Source organism: Geotrypetes seraphini, chromosome 2 (genome assembly GCF_902459505.1).
Source record: "Geotrypetes seraphini chromosome 2, aGeoSer1.1, whole genome shotgun sequence".
NCBI lineage: Eukaryota > Metazoa > Chordata > Amphibia > Gymnophiona > Dermophiidae > Geotrypetes > Geotrypetes seraphini.
In genome coordinates, this window is record NC_047085.1 from 394,892,726 (window position 1) to 394,915,529 (window position 22,804).

The window sequence follows — 22,804 nt, forward strand, 5'->3', positions numbered from 1 at the left end:
AAAGTGGACTTGCTCGTCAAGAGTAAATGTGAAGGCTTTGCCCTAAGGATTAAGGCGGCAGGTGCGACTTCCTTTGTGGCACATGCTTGCCACACCTGCCTGTCAACAATGAAGATACCCAAATGCTCCTATGTAGGGTGAATTATATAGTGGACTCTCTGTATGATATCAGAGTTACGAGCAAGGTGTTGACTTATGAAATCTCTGTTCAACTGATGCTCAGGATCAGACAGTGTTTAGGAGATTCTGCCATCTAAAACCACATTGAGCAAGCTCCTCTTTCAGGGGCAGATGCTGTTTTGTAAGGGTCTGGATGACCCAATGGCAAGTGTTATGTTACCAGACAGCAGATCCTGGACGGCTCGTGGTCCAAGATGGAGCAGTTTTGGAGGCTGTCCAAGATCCCGTCCTTATGTGGCAGGCCAAGCAATGCAGAGGTCCTTTCAGGGATCACATCAGAGGGCCAGTATTGGCAGCAAAGAGCAGCCTGCAGTAGTAGATGCAGGTGGCTGCCCTTTCTAGCGGCATGCCTCTTCAAATTTCCTCCTGGGAGATATCACCGATGCCAGCCTTTATGGTTGGAGGAGGGAGTCATTGCAATGGACACCCAGTTCAGGGTTGTTGGATATTGGTTCAGCAGAAGTGGTCCATAAATCGCCTGGCACCAAGAGCCATTTGACTAGCACTTCAAGCACTAGAGAAGACTCTGGAAGGCAAGCCAGTCAGTCTTCTCAGACAATGCAACAGTGATGGCCTATGACAACAGGCAAGGAGGCACTGGAAGCAGATTGTTGCGAATGGAAGCTCAACTGCTCTTTCGGTGGGCAGAAGCTCATTTTCATGCTCTCAACTGTGTACGTAGTGGGAATTTAGAATGTGCAGGCTGACTTTCAGTCGGCAGACACTTGACCCAGGGGAACAGTCTTTGTCCCCCTGGCTGTTTATTGCCATAGTTCGGAGGTAGGAGCTAGAGAATGGCACAGTGCCAAATTTTTCCTGTCCCAGTGAGTTCTTTTCCTGTCCCTGCCCCATTCCCAAGCCTCAAACACTTTAAAATCATAAGTGGAACGGAGTCAAGATGGTGTCGGGAGCAGACGTGTGCGCTGAGCTGTGCCACTGAGCTCCTCTAGAACTGACCAAACTTGCCCATTCGCGTTGCTTCTTTGCGATGGGAAAGAGGAAAGGATCCTTACGGTCAATGCCTCCAGCTACCGTGACTCTGAGTCGGTTAGTTCAGACGACTCTGGAGGGCTTGGCCTGATGAGCAATCCAGATGGCACAGCCAGCTTCAAGAGAAGTTCCGTTTTCAACAGAGGTTCTTAGTGTCGAAGGGGCTTCATTTAGCCCTGAAGTGAGACACCTATCCAGCCCGGAGGTTCCAGCCCTGTGCTTCAGGCAACACTGATGTCCCTGGAAGTGGAAACGGAAGTGTGGAGCCCTGGAGGAGCGGATGTGAGACCCTGTCGGGTCGAAATGCAAGACCGAGATCTAACAACAATCTCCAGCACAGAGACTGGAGAAAGAAAATCCGGGGAAGAAATACCATCATCTTTTGGAAGGTTGGAAAAACCAGCTGTCGTCAAATTAGAAGATGTTTGGAGGGCAATAGAGGTAATGAACTCTAACCTTAAAAAAGCAGTTGAAGTTTTAAGGAAGGATTGTGGTAGTATCAGTGCTAAAGTGGAACACCATGGGGAAATCCTGAAGGAATATGGTGAGACTGCATGAGAGGCAGATTTCTCAGGTGAATGATCTTCAAGTAGACATAGTTAAAGAGAGATCTGTCATTCCCAAAAAATTAGAGTTCAGTATATTGAAAATTATCAAAGAAAAAATAATTTGAGAATTTTAAATTTTCCAAGGTCACCATTAAATCTCAGCTACTGAAATGGTCTGCAAATATATGCGTGAAAATTTGCTTTTGCCTGGAGAAAACTTACCACTAATAGTGAGAGCGCAATATTTGACCATTCAAGCTTGTTCTACACCAACGGAAACTGAGATGCCTGGAGCTGAAATTAACTTAACAAACTCTTTGGAAAATTCTTTGGAAGTTATAATGGAAAGGACTACTCTTTTAGTGACTTTTGCACTTGAGTTTGATAGAGACTTAATACTTAAGACTTGTTTCCGACATATTAATGACCAATTTATGGGCTCAAAATATGTAAATTTCCTGATTTCACAAATATCGCAAAGTAGAATAAGGGACTTTCTGGTTTATCGACCGAGAGTCACTTCATTAGGTGCTACGTTTGTACTTAAATATCCTTCAAAATGTTTTATTACTTATTTGAGTAAAAACTTTCTTTTCTTTGAGCCCAAACAATTGTTAGACTTTATTGTGGCTAGAGAAGGTGGGGAGATCATAATTGGCTCTGTTCCCATTCCAAAAGAGTAACGTGAACTGCCTGCTGGCAGTGCCCTCTTTGTAATGCTCCCATGTAATGAGATTGTTTTCTCTTTCTTTTTCTTCTTCTTTATTTCTAGTTCTTGACTCCAAAAATATTTATGGACTAAATAATGATAGTTTTCTTTCTTATTTTTCATAATGTTAGGGATTCATTTCCCTGTTTAATTTGGTGAATCTGTATTCAAGTGTGTAAATGATACTTGTTTGACTAATTAAAAAATGATAAATAAATAAAAATCATAAGTGTTCGGGGCCTCCCACTTACTTTCTGATTGGGTGATCCCAATATCTTTCTACAATCCGTCCCCCAGGCTCTGTGTTAGACCAGGGACGCCCACTCAAGCTCTGCATTTAACCCATTTGGGGATACTTGTGGACAAATACATTCAGAACTGTAGAAACTCTCAGGATTCAGAGCAGCAACCTTATACATGAAAAAGCACTGAAAATACTGCACTGGGCCCTATAACACCAGTACACCATTTAGTGAGAAAACAGAACAAACTGGACTGCTACAGGTCTTTATACTAGCAGAATACTTCACCTTGGTCATACATGTAAAACAGACACATCCTCAGCAAGTATGAAATGAGGGACCACATATTAGTTTATCTTCATATCTTTTGTACTAAATCTTGATAAGTCAGACTTTAAATATATAGAAATTGAAATGCAAGATATCAAGATATGCATGTTTCAATTAATACAAAATAAAATACTGCTTTCTATCTTTGTAGTGAGTATTTTATTTTCTTTTGATTAGGCCTAAGTGTCTTTCTGTGTTTTTCAGGGTCTCCTGTCTTTTTGACACTTTCTTTTCTCTCTATGTCCACCACCCATTTTCTCTGTTCATCTTTCTGTGGGTTCTCTGTCTTATCCAGCATTTTCCCCCATCTCCTTGTTCCTATATTTTGTATCGCTCCTCTGTATTCCTATCTCACACTTTTCCCAGCTTTGCTTCTCTGGCCCTGTTACTATGCTTACTTACTCCATGCCTAGCATTTCTTCTCTGTGCCATGTTCCTCCCCTCTTCTTTTCTTCCTGCAAATGTCCCCCCCCCCAACACACACTTACCAGATGTAGCTTCTCTTTCTTCTCCTGTACTTCCTCTCTGTCAAGTATATCTCCTCCTCCTTCTACCCAAAAAAAAGGCTCCCAGTAATGATCATCGAACCCATCGGTGATGGTGATAGGCTGTCTGCTTAATCTTTTATCACGAGTAGGGCTCAAATCACCTCTGGCAAATGGAGTTTGTTTATTAGTTTCTTGATATGCCCTCTATCAAACATATCTAAATGGTTTATAATAAAACTAGTCTTATAGCCCGTTACGGGTGCTAGAATATATGTGTGTGTCTCTCTCTATTTCTCTCTCTCTCTCTCTCTCCTTAGCTGCTTTCTTTCTTTTTGTCTTTCTTTTTCCTTGGCTGTCCATCACCACCTCTTGCCTGCTCCCCCTGTCCTTTCTCCCTTCCTTTTACCTCCCCTATGTCCACCACCACCCCTTCACAGGTCTCCTTATGCAGCAGCAGCCCTTCTCCCTTTGTTTTACCTCCCCCCTGTCCAGCAGCACCTTCCTTCTCCTCCTGTCCAACATTAGGCCTCCATTCCTTTTTCTTCACTCTCCCCCTGTCCATCAGCACCTCTTTCCTTCTCTCCCTGTCCAGCAGTAGGCGTCCCTTCCTTTTTCTCCCCCCCTCCTCCTCCTTATCCCTATGATACACTTACCTTGCTCTGCCCCTGATCAGAGGCTCCTGACAGCCGCCCAGTTGCACACAATTGGCAAAGTTCCCTCTGCGGCATCCCGCACCCCTCCTGACGCGACTCCCGCTGTCTTACTTTCTGTCTGTCTCTGTCCCTGGCCCCCTTTGTCTGTTTGTCTTTCTGTATATCTCCCTGCCCCTGTGTCTTTATTCTTTTCTTTCTGTCTCCCTTCCTCCCTCTGTCTGTCCGAAGCAGCATTCCCTCCCCCTCCATTTCCCTCCCCCCACACCAGTTCCCTGTGCACCTGCCCCTGTGTCTTTCTTCTTGTCTTTCTGTCTCCCTTCCTCCCTCTGTCTGTCCAAAGCAGCATTCCCTCCCCCCACACCAGTTCCCTGTGCACCTGCCCCTGTGTCTTTCTTCTTGTCTTTCTGTCTCCCTTCCTCCCTCTATCTGTCTGTCCAAAGCAGCATTCCCCCCCCCCACACCAGTTCCCTGTGCACCTGCCCCTGTGTCTTTCTTCTTGTCTTTCTGTCTCCCTTCCTCCCTCTGTCTGTCCAAAGCAGCATTCCCTCCCCCCACACAGCAGCATTAGCGTTTCCTCTACCCCCTTTCCCTTCCCACAGTCGCGACTACAAACGCGGGCCCGAGTCCTTTGCCGCCCCCCCTTCCCTTCCCGCGGGCCCGACTACACATGGCGATTTAAGCAGCGTGTGCAGCACTCTTCACACGCTGCTTCGGGTCCTTCTACTACCCTGATTTACTCTGGCACGTCCGGAGCAAATCAGGGCAGTAGAAGGGCCCGAAGCAGCGTTTGAAGAGTGCTGTACATGCTGCTTAAATTGCCAGTCGGGCCCGCGGGAAGGGAAGAGGGGGGGCGGCAAATGACTCGGGTCCCGGGCAGCGGAAAGTTGCTGGGCTCCTTGGTGGGGGCGCTGAGTGGCTGCGATCCCTCTCCTCCCAGACCCCCCCCCCCCCGGAGGAACGGAGATCGGCGGCTACAGCCGCTGGCTTCGGCGTCTTCTATTCACTGCGGCCAACCCTAGCGGAAACAGGAAGTAGTCAGAGAGGGCGGCCGCAGTGGACAGAAGACAGCAAAGCCAGCGTTAGCGCGGTGCAGCGCTTTTCTCTTCATTGAAAAGTGGGTGAGCCGGTGAGAAGGAGGAGGTGGTGGTTTTGGCAGTGAGTGAGGGCGGGAGGGGGCAGTGAGTGAGGGCGGGAGGGTGGGAGTCGCCGGCTGTGCTGTGCTTTCCCGATTTGTCCGCCGCATACGCACTCTGGCCACGGACCCACAGATCAGGGATTATGGATCACACAGGTCTGAGTGCGCATGCGCGGCTAGCGTTTTATTAAATAGGATTGGTTATAACTATGTAAAAAATTAAAAAGAGTACATAGGCAGTACTTATTTTACTAACTTGAAGCCAAGAGGATAAAAGGAAGGGTTAAGCCCTGGAGTTTACCAGATCCCTTTCAGTTACCTTTATGGTATCCTTGTGGTTGACTGCCAAAGGAGAGGTGGTAAGAGTGATGTTAAGCCACTTGCTGCTTTGGGGGGGGGTGTAGCCAGTACAATACAATCTATTTTGTGATCCCAAAAAGGTGTTCCTTAGCAACAGCAGCAGATGAATCCAGAGACCAATGGGATAACACACATCTACCAGCAGGCGGAGATAGAGAAACTGATTAACAGGTGGTCCTATTGGTTGGCACTCCTCCTGTATCTCCAGTATGTTCTATCTCCCAGAAGGTGATGGTTGCTATTCGAATAGCTCCTGGATTCTGGCTGTGACTGGAACTTTATTATCTCCTGTTGAGGTTTCTCTTCAGTGAGACTGCCATTCTGTTTCTCCTGTTGAGGTTTCTCTTCAGTGAGCTGGCAATGCTATTTCTCCTGTTGAGATTTTCTCTTCAGTGAGACAGAAGTGTCCGGTTGAACGGTGGGGTTACACCTGGGCTCCCCCAGGTCCCTGCCTCATCCTCCCTCCATTGCTAGAGAGTCTGACTGGGTCTCAATTTTTTTCTTCTTTCCCTTCTCTGTTTTAAAAATAAAAAAAAGGAGACCACAGTTGTTACATTCTGCTCTGTTAGTGCTGCACATCCAGGTCTAACTGGCTTCAACCGGCCCTAACAACAAGCTTGTGAGTATGTATGTGTTTTTTACTGTTTGAACTTCAGGTTCTGTTTGGGAGTCTTAGTACTGTGGGTTCGGTCAACATAAGTTTAAGGAATGGATATTTTATTGAGGCTAAGTTTTATGACTAGATATCTGTTGAGGGAGCCGGGACTTTCCCGCCCTTTGCATGCACGCGCTTGGTTTCCTTGTTGGTTACAGCGCCGCAGTAGCAGTGCAATTTCATGCTCGTACTTGTTCTCGTTGGGTTTCAGTGCAGCAGTAGTGGTCCTGTTTATTCTGAGGCTCTCTTTCGTAGGTGTTTGTCACGGCCATGTGCAGCTGATTGTGCAGGTGCCGGTTTATAGCAGCTCGCATGATATGGGACATGTTTTTTCCGGTGCTGTGGGAAGCACCGCACTGTTCTTCTGGTTCACCGCACCGTTCTTCTGGTTATTCCCTGAGTCTGATTTTCTTTCTATGCAGGCCGCGGCAGGGTAAATTTTGCGGGGCTTGAATCCGACTATGTTTCTAGGAGCATTGATGCAGCGGCCACGTGTCAACGAGAATCAGGCATGCGCTTGGGTCTCCGGCGATGGCGGGAGTGCTGCAGCGTTCCGGTAGTTTATTTACAGCTGACTTTGGTCAGGGAATGCCGCGGATTCTCTCCTTTCCGGTTCAGACAAGTTGTACGTGTTTCACCAGCTTTGGGACAAACTTGGGCAGATTTATATGTCTATGTCTGTGTTCCTGCTGTATTCCATTGAAAGAAGCAGCTAGTTTAATCGGACTCTGGGGTTAGCACTCAAGGGGATTACCAGACAGACTCTGACCTGTGCTAGGTCACCCGGTCTCGGTTTGTCTCCAGACTGAGCCGATGTACGGCAACTCACGGCACAGTGAGATCAGCAGTAAGATAGTGCCCTGTATTTCACACGGGTATCTCATTGTCTCTCTTGGGGTCCCTGCAGATTGAGCCTTTGTCTGTTGGTAACTGTCCTTCTTGGGCCTCTGTGCTGCGCTGCATGTGTCTAGTAGTGGCATAGGATATATATGCCTAAAGGTAGTACTAACAGTTTCCAAGTTCGGGCTGTCTCTATGGGCATAATGATACTTCGCATCTTCCTGCGGCCAGAACTCTCTTTCTTGGGCCTGGACTTCAGATTTCCATGCTTATCACGCTGGTTTCTCCTGTCGCCATCTTCTCATGGCACATGCTAGACGGACCCCCCGACCAGACAGGAAGGGCTGTGCAGCTCCTTCTAACCAGGAGCCAGTTACCTATTCTATCAAACCCGCGGAGGTGTGCGCGCTATGTGGCAGTTAGCCTCATCCCTGAAGCTCTCATTAGCGATGTGAGCTTTGTCTGATACCTGTTAGGATGCTGTTGTTTTCCACGGGGCGGTAGATGCAACATCTTGATTGCGTCTAGTACGTATTCACTTTAAAGGATATACGTATTTCGCTCACGTTGCATGGAGTTAGTACTGTTTTCATGGTTCCAGTATACTCCTATTTACATTGCGAAACTTGATTTTTCCTATGAGAATTTCTTTCTTCTTACAGATCCTACAGTTCTCATCCTGTCATTCCCTGACCTTCTGCACTTCATTCTGAGGGGATCTTGACTTCTTCCAATGACTCTTCAGGCTTTCTCATGAGGGAGAAGACGCTATAATGTCAGGTCAGGGGGCTGTGAACATTTTTCAGGATGCTTGCAACTTTGCATCCTCCTCAGGCTTCCGGTTCTTTCTTGGAGTCTCTATGTTTTATCTTTCCCTTTTAAGTGTTACTGGTCTTCAGGGCAGTTCTTGTAGTTCTTCAGGAACTAAGGGACGTTGTTCCACTTACTGCATGGTGCCCAAGACGGGGGCATTGGGCAGGCTGGATCCCATTCTGCTGAATTAGTTTCTCAGGGTTACACATTTCTGCAGAAAAACTGGGAGAATATTTACGTTTTCACTATGGACTCCGAATCTGCACTAGGTTTGCTTGCCTCTCTTAGAGCAGCGCTTTCGGTTTTGGCACATGCCATTTTGCCTACCCAAGGCTTCACGAACATTTTAGAAAATGTGGGCAGTGGTACCGTTTTGGCGCTACCAGGCGATTTACCTAATTTCTTCTTGACTGACTGCTTGATTCGGACGTCTTCCAGTCGGGCCATTTGACTGACACGAAAAGGGTGGTTTCTTTTTCTCAGTTCTTTGGATGTGAATCTTCGAATTTGCACAGCGCTCTTTTCTCCTGTACTATTTATAGGTATATCAGGGAGATGTTTTTATTCATATAGGAGAGAAATGTGTTTCTTCCCAGAGACTAGGGCGATGGGTCACAGTCTCAGGTTGGCATTCTTCTTCGGTCACCATGACCAAGAGTATGGGATTCTGTACAGGTTCTAGGATCCATATTGCTGACTCCACTGGGAACTTCGGCTTGCTTTCCCATTATAACGCTACAGCAGTCGCTTTTGTTCCGGTGGTTCCTGGTATCTCAGGGCTCCAATTATTTGGTAGGCTCCTCAAGCATCGCTCTGTATGATTTGGTGGCTCGGTGAGATTTCTCTTTTCAAAGGCATGCCTTGGTTTTTGCTGGACTAGCTCATGGTCATCAATAATCCCGGGCTGTCGGGTTGGGGGGCTCGGTGCCTTCCATCCTCAGCTTCAGGAGTCTGCTCTTAAGAGGCGACTCAGTACTTGTTCATTCTTCTACTTTGGAGCATGGTCAGGCTACCGTTTCTGGAGCTTCAGACCATTCTTCCGGAATGACGCTGAAGGTCTTTTCAGTCAGTATTATGATGGGGGTATTTCTCTACAGCCTGGGCAGTAGGTGATGTACTCAGTTGGCGGGTAAAGTTGTGGTTCTATTTCAATGGGTGGACCCTCATCTTCCTCTTCTGTTGGCAGATCATTTTATGGGTCAGGAAAAGAGTTAGGATAGACTTTCTCTTTGCAAAATCTGTGCATGGCCCATTTAATGTATGTTACAGTGTACAGCTCTGTGTACGCTCTAGAAAGTGTAAAGGTTAGTACTAGTGAAATCTTCTACATCCTGGATATTGAGAATTTTGGCTCAGGCGTTCCAGCTCTTTTTATGGAAGTGAGATCTCCTGGAACTAGACCTCATGGCCTCGTCTCAAAATTCTAAGCTTCCTAGCTTCTTCGGGCACAGGGAGTGGGAGTCGGGGGGGGTAGCAGCGTGGCTTCTTTCTCGCCTCTGGTTTCTCTTTTTTCAGTGTTTTCCCCTGGCTGATGATGGATTGTATTTGCCATCTCAAGCTCGCTTTCAGGGCACAGTACAGTGGTGCCTCACACAACGAACTTAATTCGTTCCAGGAGCAAGTTTGTTATGCGAAAAGTTCGTTATGTGAAACGCGTTAAGCGCAGTGACTAACGACTGCCTGCAGTGCCTGCGCAGAAGGATGCAATACATCGGCAGCGATCGTGGAAGCTCGGGCGACTTCGTTGTGTGAAACGAAGTTCGTTGTATGAATCCTGACATGAAGTTCGTTGTGTGCAGCGTTCGCTGTGCGAGGCGTTCTTTATGCGAGGCACCACTGTATTTGTAGAATCTCTGGATTGGCTGCGCCATCCTTGCTATCCGGATCTGATGAGTCTTTCGACAGCCGGACTGTTGAGTTTCCTGGTATCTCTGGATTTGCTCACCTAGGGTCCAATCAACATGAATATTCGTACTACTTTGGTATTGCGACCTAGCTTTTGAAAAGTCATGGCTGACGTGTAAGGGCTATGGGAAGCAGGTTGTTTCTTCTTTTATCCAGGCGATACAGACGTCTTCACCTGTGGCTTCTGCTTCATTTTGGAGGTTTTTCCTTTCTTGGGTACTTCTCAACATTTGCACCCTTACAGAGTTCTTTTTTGGCACAAGTGTATTGCCGAAGGCTTAGCGTTCAATTCCCTTCAGCTTCAAGGGCCATTCTTAGCTTGTTACAAGGGCTAGGTATCTTGCTCTTCGCTTACTTCTCAGCTTCATGTAGATCAGTTCCTAAACGGAGTACGATATATTCGTACACCTCTTGAAAAGTCCTGTCCGGTGTATAGTCTTATGGTACTTCTTCGCAGTTTACCGAAGGCTTCATTTCTTCCTTGTCTTTTGAGACGTTAAAGGGCTGTGCCGTTGAACACGGGGTTTCTTGTGGCCATGGCTTCAGCTCGGCGGTTTTCTGAATTGCAGGCCTTGTTCAGCGGGGCTTCCCATTTCTGATTTTCAAACTGGAGGGGGGGGGGTCAGTTCGGTCAGTACCTCCATTTCTTTCTAACGAGGTGTCATCCTTTCTTTTATGCCGCTCTCACTTTTCCTTCCTTCTTCCTGGGAGATGAAATGGGGAGGCGTGCTTTTATTCATTGCATTTTTTAAAAGTGCGTAGCGTTCTCCGCGAGCTAGATTTCTAACGACTGGTGGTTGTTTAGATCACCTTTTTGTATTTTTCAAGGGACGCCTAAAACGTATGGTGGCGTCCAAAGCTTGATATGGCAGGGAAGTGGTTGATGAGAGATCTTCATGACCTTTCCGCCGCAGCGATGGCTAGTTCTTGGACTTGGTCTAGAGGTTTTTTTCCTTGGAGGAGTTTTGTCTCGTGGCTACTTGGTCTTCCGAGAGTGCTTTATCTCAGCATTAACGGTTGGATGTGGGGGGCGCATGCGGTGGATGCGTTTAGTGCTTCGGTTGTTGCAGAGACGGTGTTTGCTTCCCACCCAGATTGAGGATTGCTTTGCTACATCCCATTGGTCTCTGGATTCATCTGCTGCTGTTGCTAAGGAAGGAAAAATTATGTTCTTACTTGTTAATTTTCTTTCCTTTAGACGCAGCAAATGAATCCAGAGCCCCACCCTTTCTGGATATTGTCTGTTGTTTTTTTCTTGTACAACTTTCAAAGTTTGTTATTGTTGATGGTTGTATTCTGTATTATTGTCTTTTGAGATTTGTTATGGGAAAGAAGATTTTTACATGCTATGCCTATTGATGGTTACGGATGCTTGGGCAAGGAGCTATACTGGAGGTACAGGAGGAGTGCCAGCCAATAGGACCACCTGTTAATCAGTTTCTCTATCTCTGCCTGCTGGTAGATGTGGGCTATCCCATTGGTCTCTGGATTCATCTGCTGCGTCTAAAGGAAAGAAAATTAACAGGTAAGAACATAATTTTTCCTTAGTATTGATAGTGTAATGCTTGAAAAGGATATAATAATTACAAATTTCTTAATTCATGAGTTCTAGAAATTTAATTGGTTTAGCTCATGCCTTTCATTGGTAATGTAAGATGAGCTACTGTACATGTAGGTAGAATAAGAAATTTTTTGCCCTAGAAAGTATTTCCAATCTAAGGGCTGGATTTACTTAATGCATTGGGTACTTTCTGAATAGGCCCAGTAAGATGATGAGGTTTCCAATAAACATATTAAACTGCAACAACACACATTAATACCAGTTAGTTTTGTACCTGAGACAACAGAGGGTAAAGTGATCAGTCCAAGGCCATAAGGAATGTTGCCAGGATTTATATTATCAAATGCAATTTTTAAAGAGAATAACAAAACATTATTTAGCTGATGATAGTGAATACATTGGAAAGGCATTTTTGCAAAATAACTGTTTGTTTGGATTTACTTAAGAATATCTGTTGATAGCCTCAGCTTAGCAATGAAATTTAAATATTGGTCATGCACAGTTTTTTGTTTGAAAATTTCAGTTGGCTTGTTGGATTAATTAGAAACTGTGGAGTTCAGTGTTCTTGACATGATGTTTATTAAGATGCAATAAAAATAATCCAATTTGGTAAAATATCCACTTTATCAACTGTTGTGTCAGTCACTCTGTAAAGTGGCTATTTTACCAAATTGGATTATTTTTATTGCATCTTAATAAACATCACGGCAAGAACAAGGGACTCCACAGTTTCTGCTTCTTTTGTTTTGGATTTCCATTTTTGACTGGAACTCTTGGCTTTTTTTGTTTGTTGGATTATCATAATTTTCATATAGCTGAGTGCTCTTTCACTGATTGGATACTTGTAAGTTGGATTTGAACCTCAGATTTCATCCGACAGTTATGTCCCTTTAGAACTAACTTAAAGTAGGGAATTCTGATTAGGGTTGGTTTCCTTTCAATATATTTTAACACTTTTTGGATGGGTTTGCTTATGTTGGGTATTGACATTTTATATAAGCATGTGAACTTTTTTTTTTTTTTTTTTTTTATAAGGATGGGTTTCATGTGTTTTGCTTTTGAGGCTGGCTTTATAAAAAGTTTGGCAGGGTAAGAAAAGTAGTTAAAAGGAAATACCTGTTCTAAGTAATATGGTGTAGCACATTCTTTGCACATTTATTTTAAATTAGAATGTCACAAAAGAATGAGAAATGAGCTGTTGTACGTTGTTTTAGAAGGTGGAAATGTAAACATTGATACATGTTTTAAAGTAGTTTGCACTTCATCTGCTGGTTGTTCCTATTTTGATAGATAACATTCTGAACACCAGCAGAGTATTATCATCCCCACGTGCTTAAATATACTAAATGTTCTTTTTCCATTAAGGTTAATGTTCATGAAGAAATTGAAGAGTTTTTTCCAAGAATGTGGAAGATAAATCAAGATAAAAGAAGGCTAATGAAAAGTATTAAAGATCAGAAAATTAAAATTGAATGGGGGAAAAATTGAACAGAAGATTGGTCAGATAGAAGCACTTGAATTTTTTTAAGGCTTTAATGAATTGTTTGAATTGGGGAAGAATTCACGATGAAAAATGAAAAACTGAATGAAGAATGAAGAAAAGTAAAAAACAAGAGTGAACTAGAATTAAAAGAATCTGGAAGAATGAATGGGTCCTAGGTTAAGTAAATGTATGGTTTATGTTCCAGTGTCTGTATGATCAAGTTAGAGATGATTTTGCATGATTATTAAGTTAATAATAGATTTGGTGATTTGGTTCAAGTAGGTTGTTTATAGAGGAGCATATATAGTGTTAATGGATTTAATTAATAGAAATTTAAGGAGGGTGTTAAAGCAGATATGTTTCTAACCACTTATTTTTCAGGAGCAATCAGTAAAATAGGAAATTTTTTAAAATATTAGGAGTTAGGCATTTCTATGACGAGTACTATTTGTAATACTGTTTTCTTTGTTAGGCAACCCGCTCCCATTCCAAATCCCCATCTGGGAGCCCTGTTCGTGCAAAATCTGAGAGCAGGTCAGGATCTCGCAGTCAGTCGCGGGCTTCGAAAGGTTCTGAATCACATTCCCGGTCAAGATCAAAATCCAGGTATGTAATAATAAATAAAGATCAGGGTCTGGAATGATGGCTGTTTCTAAGGTGGATTTTATATTATGGTTTTCTACAAACTCATTCTTGCTGGTATAAATATTTACAATCAGATGATGGTTTGCATTTTGCACGCATGCCTACCATACCCATAAGTAGAGGAACATTCCCAAAACGAGTCTCAAGTCTTGCTGCCATTATAAGTTTTTCTCCTTCAAGAGGAGAATAATATGATAAACATCAGGCTATATACCGTATTTTCGCGGATATAACGCGCACCATTGTAAAACGCGCACAGGGGTATAGCGCGCAGAAATCACGATGATATGTACAAAAACTTTTCTATACCGCGCTCAGGCATATAACGCGCATGCTGCCCGACTCTCCTCTGGCCACCCCGACTCTCCTTTCGCTCTCCCCGACTCTCCTCTGGCCACCCCGACTCTCCTTTCGCCCTCCCCGACTCTCATCTGGTTGCCCCGACTCACCCTGACTTTCGGTGCACTGCCCCGACTCTCCTCTGGTTGCCCCGACTCACCGTTCACCCGCCCTGACTTTCGGTGCACTGCCCCGCCTCTCCGTGCCTGTCCCCCTTGAAGTCCTGTCCCCCCTTGAAGGTCTGCCTGTCCCCCCTTGAAGGTCTGCCTGTCCCCCCTTGAAGGTCTGCCTGTCCCCCCTTGAAGGTCTGCCTGTCCCCCTTGAAGATCTGCCTGTCCCCCCTTGAAGTCCTGTCCCCATCCTGAAAGCCTGATGCCCCCCCTCGACGTCCGATTCTTCTCCCCCCTGGGCAGGACCACTCGCACCCCCACCCCGAAGGACCGCCGACTCCCCGACAATATTGGGCCAGGAGGGAGCCCAAATCCTCCTGGCCACGGCGACCCCCTAACCCCACCCCGCACTACATTACGGGCAGGAGGGATCCCAGGCCCTCCTGCCCTCGACGCAAACCCCCTCCCCCCAACGACCGCCCCCCCCCAAGAACCTCCGCCCGTCCCCCAGCCGACCCGCGACCCCCCTGGCCGACCCCCACAACACCCCCACCCGCCTTCCCCGTACTTTGTGTAGTTGGGCCAGAAGGGAGCCCAAACCCTCCTGGCCACGGCGACCCCCTAACTCCACCCCGCACTACATTACGGGCAGGAGGGATCCCAGGCCCTCCTGCCCTCGACGCAAACCCCCCTCCCTCCAACGACCGCCCCCCCCCCAAGAACCTCCGACCGACCCGCGACCCCCCTGGCCGACCCCCCCACCCCCCTTCCCCGTACCTTTGGAAGTTGGCCGGACAGACGGGAGCCAAACCCGCCTGTCCGGAAGGCAGCCAACGAAGGAATGAGGCCGGATTGGCCCATCCGTCCTAAAGCTCCGCCTACTGGTGGGGCCTAAGGCGCGTGGGCCAATCAGAATAGGCCCTGGAGCCTTAGGTCCCACCTGGGGGCGCGGCCTGAGACACATGGTCGGGTTTGGCCCATGTGCCTCAGGCCGCGCCCCCAGGTGGGACCTAAGGCTCCAGGGCCTATTCTGATTGGCCCACGCGCCTTAGGCCCCACCAGTAGGCGGAGCTTTAGGACGGATGGGCCAATCCGGCCTCATTCCTTCGTTGGCTGCCTGCCGGACAGGCGGGTTTGGCTCCCGTCTGTCCGGCCAACTTCCAAAGGTACGGGGAAGGGGGGTGGGGGGGTCGGCCAGGGGGGTCACGGGTCGGTCGGAGGTTCGTGGGGGGGGGGCGGTCGTTGGAGGGAGGGGGGTTTGCGTCGAGGGCAGGAGGGCCTGGGATCCCTCCTGCCCGTAATGTAGTGCGGGGTGGGGTTAGGGGGTCGCCGTGGCCAGGAGGGTTTGGGCTCCCTTCTGGCCCAACTACACAAAGTACGGGGAAGGCGGGTGGGGGTGTCGTGGGGGTCGGCCAGGGGGGTCGCGGGTCGGCTGGGGGACGGGCGGAGGTTCTTGGGGGGGGCGGTCGTTGGGGGGAGGGGGTTTGCGTCGAGGGCAGGAGGGCCTGGGATCCCTCCTGCCCGTAATGTAGTGCGGGGTGGGGTTAGGGGGTCGCCGTGGCCAGGAGGGTTTGGGCTCCCTCCTGGCCCGATATTGTTGGGGAGTCGGCGGTCCTTCGGGGTGAGGGTGCGAGTGGTCCTGCCGGGGAGGGGATGTATCGGACGTCGGGGAGTCGGCCGGGCAAGAGGGCTTGGGCTCCCTCTTGCTCCGATCGTGGATGCGGGTGGGAGTGCGTGCGAGCGGTCGTTCGGGGTGGGGGTGCGAGCGGTCCTGCTGGGGGGGTGAATCGGGCGTCGGGCGGGGTGGGAACTATGTTTAAAAACTTTTGTATACCGCGCTCAGGCATATAACGCGCGAGGGGTATGCGCGGTACGTAAAATCACGTATAACGCGCGCGTTATATCCGCGAAAATACGGTACTGCTTGCCCCTCCCTCCTCACATTTTAGTTCCTTGTGCAGTTATATAAACTTCTAGTGCAAAAGGCATGAGTCTTGAACCAATGGGTTATTTTTCTGTAATCGTGAGTTGTGAGAAGACATCTATAATTTTTTTTTTTTTCCTCTTGGTTCTGCCTCCTGTATCACTGGGGAGTGCACTACCTCCTCAGTTTTTTTTCTTCTACACATGAGTTGGAAGGTGTCTTTCTGAAATGCTCTGATCTTATTTTATTGTTTTGCTTTTTTATATGGATTTGGAGGATTTTCAGTGCCACAGTGTTTCTGGAGCAGCTCTGCCTGTGAGAAGACACTCTTGGTAGAAGTCTGTAGCCTTGAGGGCAACCCTTTTCAGGGCCCCTACCTGGCCAGTCTGCATTAATACTTGATATGTGGTTTGGGAACCATTGCCCTAGTAGCATTGCTCCTGGTTGGTACTGGAGCTTGAGTGCACGTGCTATGAATCTGCAACGGGAGAGGAAAATTTGAGTTTGTAACCTTCTTGAATAATGTCCAATACCCATTGATCTGACATTATCTTGGCCCACTCCGCCAGAAAGGAAGACAGCCGAGCCCCTATGGGCACGGCGGAGGGAGCTGATACCTCGCCATTGGGAATTACGTAAGGCTGGGGTACGGGGCTGGTTGAGCGGCTGGTGGTTTTGTAGGACAAAAGGAATTCTGCTGAAACCTAGGCCTGAATTAAAGAACGAACTGTAAGAGGGCGGAAAGGATGGCTTCCTGGGTCTATATCTCTTAACATACCGGAAGCAAGGCTTGGCAGCCAAAGTTTTCAACGGCTTATCTTCCAGTAATCTCTGCATTTTGGAATCATCGAAATCTTTCACCAACTTGTCCAAATCCTCACCAAACAGACCCTTAAAAGGGAGCCGCTTGATCTGAAATTTGGAAGCTGCATCAGTGTTCTCCCCAGAAATTTTTTCCAGCCGGGTGGCACGGGAAAATTTGGTGGTGCAAATTTGGTGCTATGCAAATTATCCCTCCCTGCTTATGGCGAAGGAGTGTAGGAGTGGGGAAGAGGGTTGGCGAGCGGCTTGGAACGCTATGAAAATTACCCCTCCCTGTTCACGGTGAAGGAGTAGGGCAGGGGTGTCCAACCTTCCCTGGGTCGCATTGGACGAAAAAAAATTTTCTGGGGCCACACTAACACTAACTGATGAGCAAAAAAAAAAAAAAAGGCTGAGCAGGTCCCAAATATGCAATCACTAATATAGAAGATGTACGTATCTAATAATAAACCTTCATTAAAGGGACACTGTGGAGAGGAACCCAAAAAATCAGTAATGCTTACACTGACTGAGTGATCCTCCATGTGCACAGCTGACAGTGGGAGCAGCCACAGGCTTTCGCATCCCCACTGAGCAGGGTTGAGTGCTCCTTGTTTTCCCATTCACTTCTATTACAGCTATGGTGAGCCTCATCAGAGCGGGGATGCTGCATCACTTGTCAGCGGCGCATGTAGAGGGTTGTTCAGTCAGGGTAAATATTACTGCTTTTTTGGGCCTCCCACTTTGAGCTTAGGCTCCTTCAAAATGAACATCTCCCCTGCTGTAGCTAGTAGGGATCCCCAAGCCTCACCAACTGACGGCCACCTCCTCCCCTCCATCTTCCCAAGTTCTGCAGCTGGCAGCAATATTGCAGAGCTCCTCCCTGTCCCCCACCCCCCCACCTTGGCTTTCATGCATGCATGAAAGCAGTTACAGTTGAGGATATTGCCATTGGCTGCAAAGCTTGGAGATTTTGGGTTGCCAGACTGGAGGAAGATGTCTTCAGGTGGCAGGGCTTGTGAATCCCCAATAGCGCAAGTATTAGTAAATTGCACTAAGGCAGGGAGAAACTTTGGTGCCCATCCACTAATTTTGGGCTCCAGTCCCTCCCCTAAATCAGCTGTATATGACTACGCCAAATAATTGTGATGCACATATCCCAAAGCTAACATATTCCAGTTAATAAATTCAAAATAAAACAATTTTTTCTACCTTGTTATCTGGATATTTTGTTTTCCATCATCTTCAGTGTTCTCCCCAGGGCCTTTCAGCCGGGCGCTCCGCCCAGCTAATTTAGATGAGCGCCCGACTGTAATCTCGATTGCAATCCTGCTGTTGCTTCTGCCTTCTGCTCAACATTAAAAAAAATAAAAAAAAAACCTTCTCACTGACTTGGAGATTTACCGGGCTGACTCGGCACAGCCTGAATCGCAGGAGCCTGACTTTTTTTTTTTTTCAGTTTTTAACGCCAGCAAGCGACTTTAACCCATGCTCCGGGGCTTTAACATGTGCATGCCGCTTCTCTCCGAAACTGGAAGTCACGTCCCGAGGGGGGAAGAGAAGGGAAGTCGGCATGCACACGCCCCGGAGCATGGGTTCGCTATAGGAGACAGGTTAGCTTACAACTTGCTCTTGCTTGCTTCGGGCTTTCCTCGCTGCCGGGTCCTGCCTACTTTCTGTTTCCGTGAAGGCAGGACCCGGCAACGAGGAAGGCCCGAAGCAAGCAAGAGCAGCGAGTTTTAAGCTTCTCTCCATTGTTGACTTATGGAAGATAGGTCAGCGATGGAAGGAAGCTTACAACTTGCCTTAGTCCAGCCCTGCACAACATGCGGCCCAAAACGGATCTCACTGCCGATATGGCTCTCACTCTGCTCTCCTTTGAAGATAGCTCAGGAGGCAAGATTTAGCCCGAGATCAGATGAACATTAAAGGGCATTTGAAGGCATCTGAGCAGATTGAGGAGAACATGTCCTGTTTTTCCATGCCTAAAAATACCACCTTGTCTAATGTAATCTCTGATCAGATCCTTAAAAGTGATGCAACTATGTATGCTGGACAGTCTCCTCCAGTAAACAGAGCTTTAAAGCCTGCAGCTATACAGAACCAGATGGTCAAAGGGCTCCGAAGTGTAGTATTGCCAAGGGATCTGTCTTACAAGTTTCTGCTGCTGGCAGATGTAAACACAGCACAAGAAATAGAGACTTGTGGCATTCTGTGTGGAAAGCTGATGCATAATGAATTTACTATTACCCATGTAATAGTGCCAAAGCAGTCTGCTGGACCAGACTACAGTACAGTGATATGGAGAATGTGAAAGAATTATTCAGTGTTCAAGATCAACATGATCTCCTCACAGAAGAAAGACGGAGAGAAAGAGAGAGGCCTGGACCAAAGGGGAAAGACAGGAGGCAGATACTGGAGAGGGGGGAGAGAAGGGAAGGAGATAGAGATGTCAGACCATGGGGTGGAGTGGGAAGGAAAGAAGGAAGGAAAGGAGAAGAGAGAGATGCCAGAGCATAGGGGAGGGGTGGAGATAAAAAATGGAGAGGGGTTGAAGCTGAAATAAATCATGTACAAAGGAGAGAAAGGGCACAGGATATTGAGTTTATTGAAGGGACATAGAAAGAGGGAAGATACCATATGGAACAGAGAGAGGGCAGACACTGGATGGAAAAGGCAGAAAGGGTGGACAGTGGATGCAAGGGGCAGAGATAGGGTGGACAGTAGATAGAAGGGGTAGAGAGAGGGTAGAGGCTGGGTGGAAGGGGCAAAGAGAGAGGACAGATGTTGCATGGAAGGGAGCGAGGACAAATGCTGAATTTGTTGCTTTACGTAAAATCAAGTAGTATTGTAACTGTATTGATTAAAATTTATCAATAGGAAATGGAAATAAGGCAATTTTTTTGGGGGGAATAAACCCCTTTCCTCAGGTCAGGACAGGATACCATAACAGCTGTATACTGTACTGTCTTGAAGAAAGATTTGGCCTCTGAAAGCTAATTGAAAAATGGATTAGTCCAATAAAATGGTATTTTCATATTTCTCATTACAGTGGTACCTTGGATTACGAGCATAATCCGTTCCAGGAGCATGCTCGTAATCCAAAATGCTCGTTTATCAAAGCGAGTTTCCCCATAGGAAATAATGGAAACTCGCTTTGATGCGTGGCCCCCCCTGCCTCGAACCGGCACACCCCCGCCACGATCCGATCCCCCCCGCCACAATTGGGCAACCCCTGCCATGATCCGACCCCCCCCCCCCCCCCGACACGATCCGACATCCCCCCCAACACAATTGGGCACCCCCCCGCCGCTTCTTACCCTCATCTGGGCACTCTTGAAAATCGGCCTCCTCGTCTGCTGGGCCTTGAGCATCTGAGCATGCTGTTGGAAAATTTTTTTATTATTACTAAAAATATCTTTTTTTATATAGAGGGGGTTGTTAAAAAATGATTAGCACTGGCTGTCATATATACTAGGTACACCACTGGATTTAATAATCCTTTTCTAACTTTACTGTTGACGTAGGTGTTGTCCCCCCCAACACACAGACACACACATTATAAAGAATTAAATTAAAGTTGTATTATCATCAAGCAGCTTTCAAATGACATTATAAGCAAATAAAAATAAAATATTATTGTTTTTGGTGGTCTTCAGTTTGTCATGTGTATAAAATGGAAAGAGCGTTGGCTGTTCAAAAAGGTTGTTATAATAAATTTAAGGATGTGTGGGGACCTTTATTAAATTATAGTAATGAATAAGTTACACTTTTCCCAATCTTAATACACATGTGGATTTGGGGGGGGATTTCTTGTTTTTCCATTAAGAATATATAGATGATTGTCGTAAGATATTATTTTTATGTAGTATATATTAGTTGTATATGAATTTGGGAGGGGGGTGGGGGTTAAATATTCTTGGTGTATGATATTGAACATTTTTCAAGTGATGTTGTATTATATTTGGTTGATATTTACTGTACACTTGATGTAAGTTTAAAAATGAATAAAGAAATTATAAAAAAAAAAAAAATAAATAAAATATTTTTAATACATTGCTAATTATTACCTGCATCTTTACTTATACTGTTTTGCCCTAGCTCTTACTTTGCACTATAGCAAAATAAAAAAGAAGCAGATAAAGATCAATTACACAGGTGCCCTTCAAGGCTCAGTAACACCTCTCCATTATAAGTGGGGATAGCATCTATTTCATATCCTCAGTGAGACCTCAGGAAGGAACCTAGTGATCAAAACATTATTAGAGGTGTAGTACAGCCATTTCTTGTATGACTGGATGAGCTATATTTATCTTTTTTTTTTTTTAGTTGTTTAAATTCATGCAGAAATAAATGGTTAGATTGAACCTAATGACTTCATTAAGCATTTCCCTTTTTTAAACCTCTATACTATTTGAAAGAGGGTGAATATCTAATTATTCACTTCTAGAATTGGATACTTCTTAAATTTAGTAAAGATATTCTGGCACAAGTGTCAAACCTTAAAAAAGGAAGTCAAATCGAGCATTGGAAAATAATAATAATTAACTAATAAAAATAGTATACATTTAATTTTCCCCGCCCCGTCCCACCCGGCTACTTTTTCATGCCACCCGGCTGGAAAAAATTTCTGGAGGAACACTGATCTTGGTCCCAGTTTCTCTTTCTGCTTTTTGTCTATCTTCAACTAATTCTCTTTCCATTGTCTGCTATTCATTTTTTTTCTCCTCTCTTGTTCCATTTCCTCCTTAAGCTTGTCTCCAATGTATTGATTTTTCCCTTTCAGCTTTCTTTAACTTTTTCTTTTCTTTTTTGCCTCTGTCCACTCAAATCTTGCCTTCTTTCTCACCCTTCTTCTTTTTAAATGTTCAGCTACCTCTCAATTCTCCATCTTCTTTCAGTCCCTAGCTCTCCCATTTCCCATCTCACTCTTTTCCCAGCCTCCTATTTCCTGCTATCTACTCCCCATTACCACATTTCTACCACTGTACTCACTGCTCTCTCACTCATCTTGTCATCTCCCTTTTGACCTCATTCTCATGGCTCACCACTTTCAAAATCCCCCTCCCTCTCTCCACTGGTCAGGCTATAACTCTCTGTCCCTTTCTTTCCATCCCCTTTCTTTTCCCAGCTCTCTTCCCTCCTGCCCTCCAATGGGTCCATCTCTTCTCTATCCCCATGGTTCAACATTTTGCTCCCTCTCTTTACTGTTTTTCTTCTTCCTTTCCCCCCTTGATGCTGAACAATGAAATGGAGGAAAAAAAGAGAGATGCTGCATATCTCTTCCTTCCATCCACAGGCCTGAAATTTCTCCCTACCTCCCTTCCATCCCCAGATCCAATGTCTTTCCCTTTCTCTTCCCAACTGCCCCCACCTCATCTCTCTCCCTGCGTGCCTCCCTCCCTGAGGTCTAACATTTTCCCCTTTCTCTTCCCAACAGTTCTCCCTTTAAGAATCTCTCCCTTTTCCTCCACACCACCCCAGGTCCAACTTCTCTCCCTTCAAACCATTGCCCACCATCTCTCTCTGTTTCTGGCCCCATAAGCTCTCCCCCCACGCCCAATCTAGCACTTCTTTTAATACCCTCCTTCTCTGTACTTAAAAAAAAAAAAACACAGTCCAGGAGGCTTCCTTGGCCCAGCATGTTCTCCCCCTCCTCTCTGCGCCCATGCATCTCTACCTCACTCCTCTCCCACCACCATGTTCAATAATTCTCTCTCTCCCCCTCCCTCCTCTATCTGCCCAACAGTTCTCCTTTTTCTTCATCTCTCCATGTGCACCATCTCTTTCCCTCTCTGACACCCAATTCTCCCTTACTGTGTTCCCTCCCCCTCTCTCCCTTCATTCTTTAATCCTATGGCTCATTTGTCCAAAGTTTGTGCTCCCTCCCTCTTGAGTCCCAACACGACTTTCTCCCTCCCTCACTTCTGGTCGGCTCCCATGCTGCAAATATTTTTCTGGTGAAAGCTTTGGGCGGTGGTGGCTGGCTCCTCATGTGATCCGTGGCTGTGTTGGAAGTATTTATTTTATGGCCGTCGGTGATCCACGCCTGTGTTGGACACGTTCCCTTCCTTCTGTGCCTCCCGGCAAGCA

General features: G+C 46.4%; 1 protein-coding gene across 4 annotated transcripts in view; it reads left to right on the top strand.

The window, feature by feature from the left end:
• Window positions 1-22,804, top strand: part of TRA2A (transformer 2 alpha homolog) — a 234,683-nt gene that overhangs the window by 15,789 nt on the left and 196,090 nt on the right. For all 4 annotated transcript variants that reach the window (XM_033930863.1, XM_033930860.1, XM_033930861.1 and 1 more), the window contains exon 2: window positions 13,365-13,498. In XM_033930863.1, the coding sequence (XP_033786754.1) occupies window positions 13,365-13,498 (134 nt within the window). The remainder of the gene's footprint in view (window positions 1-13,364; window positions 13,499-22,804) is intronic.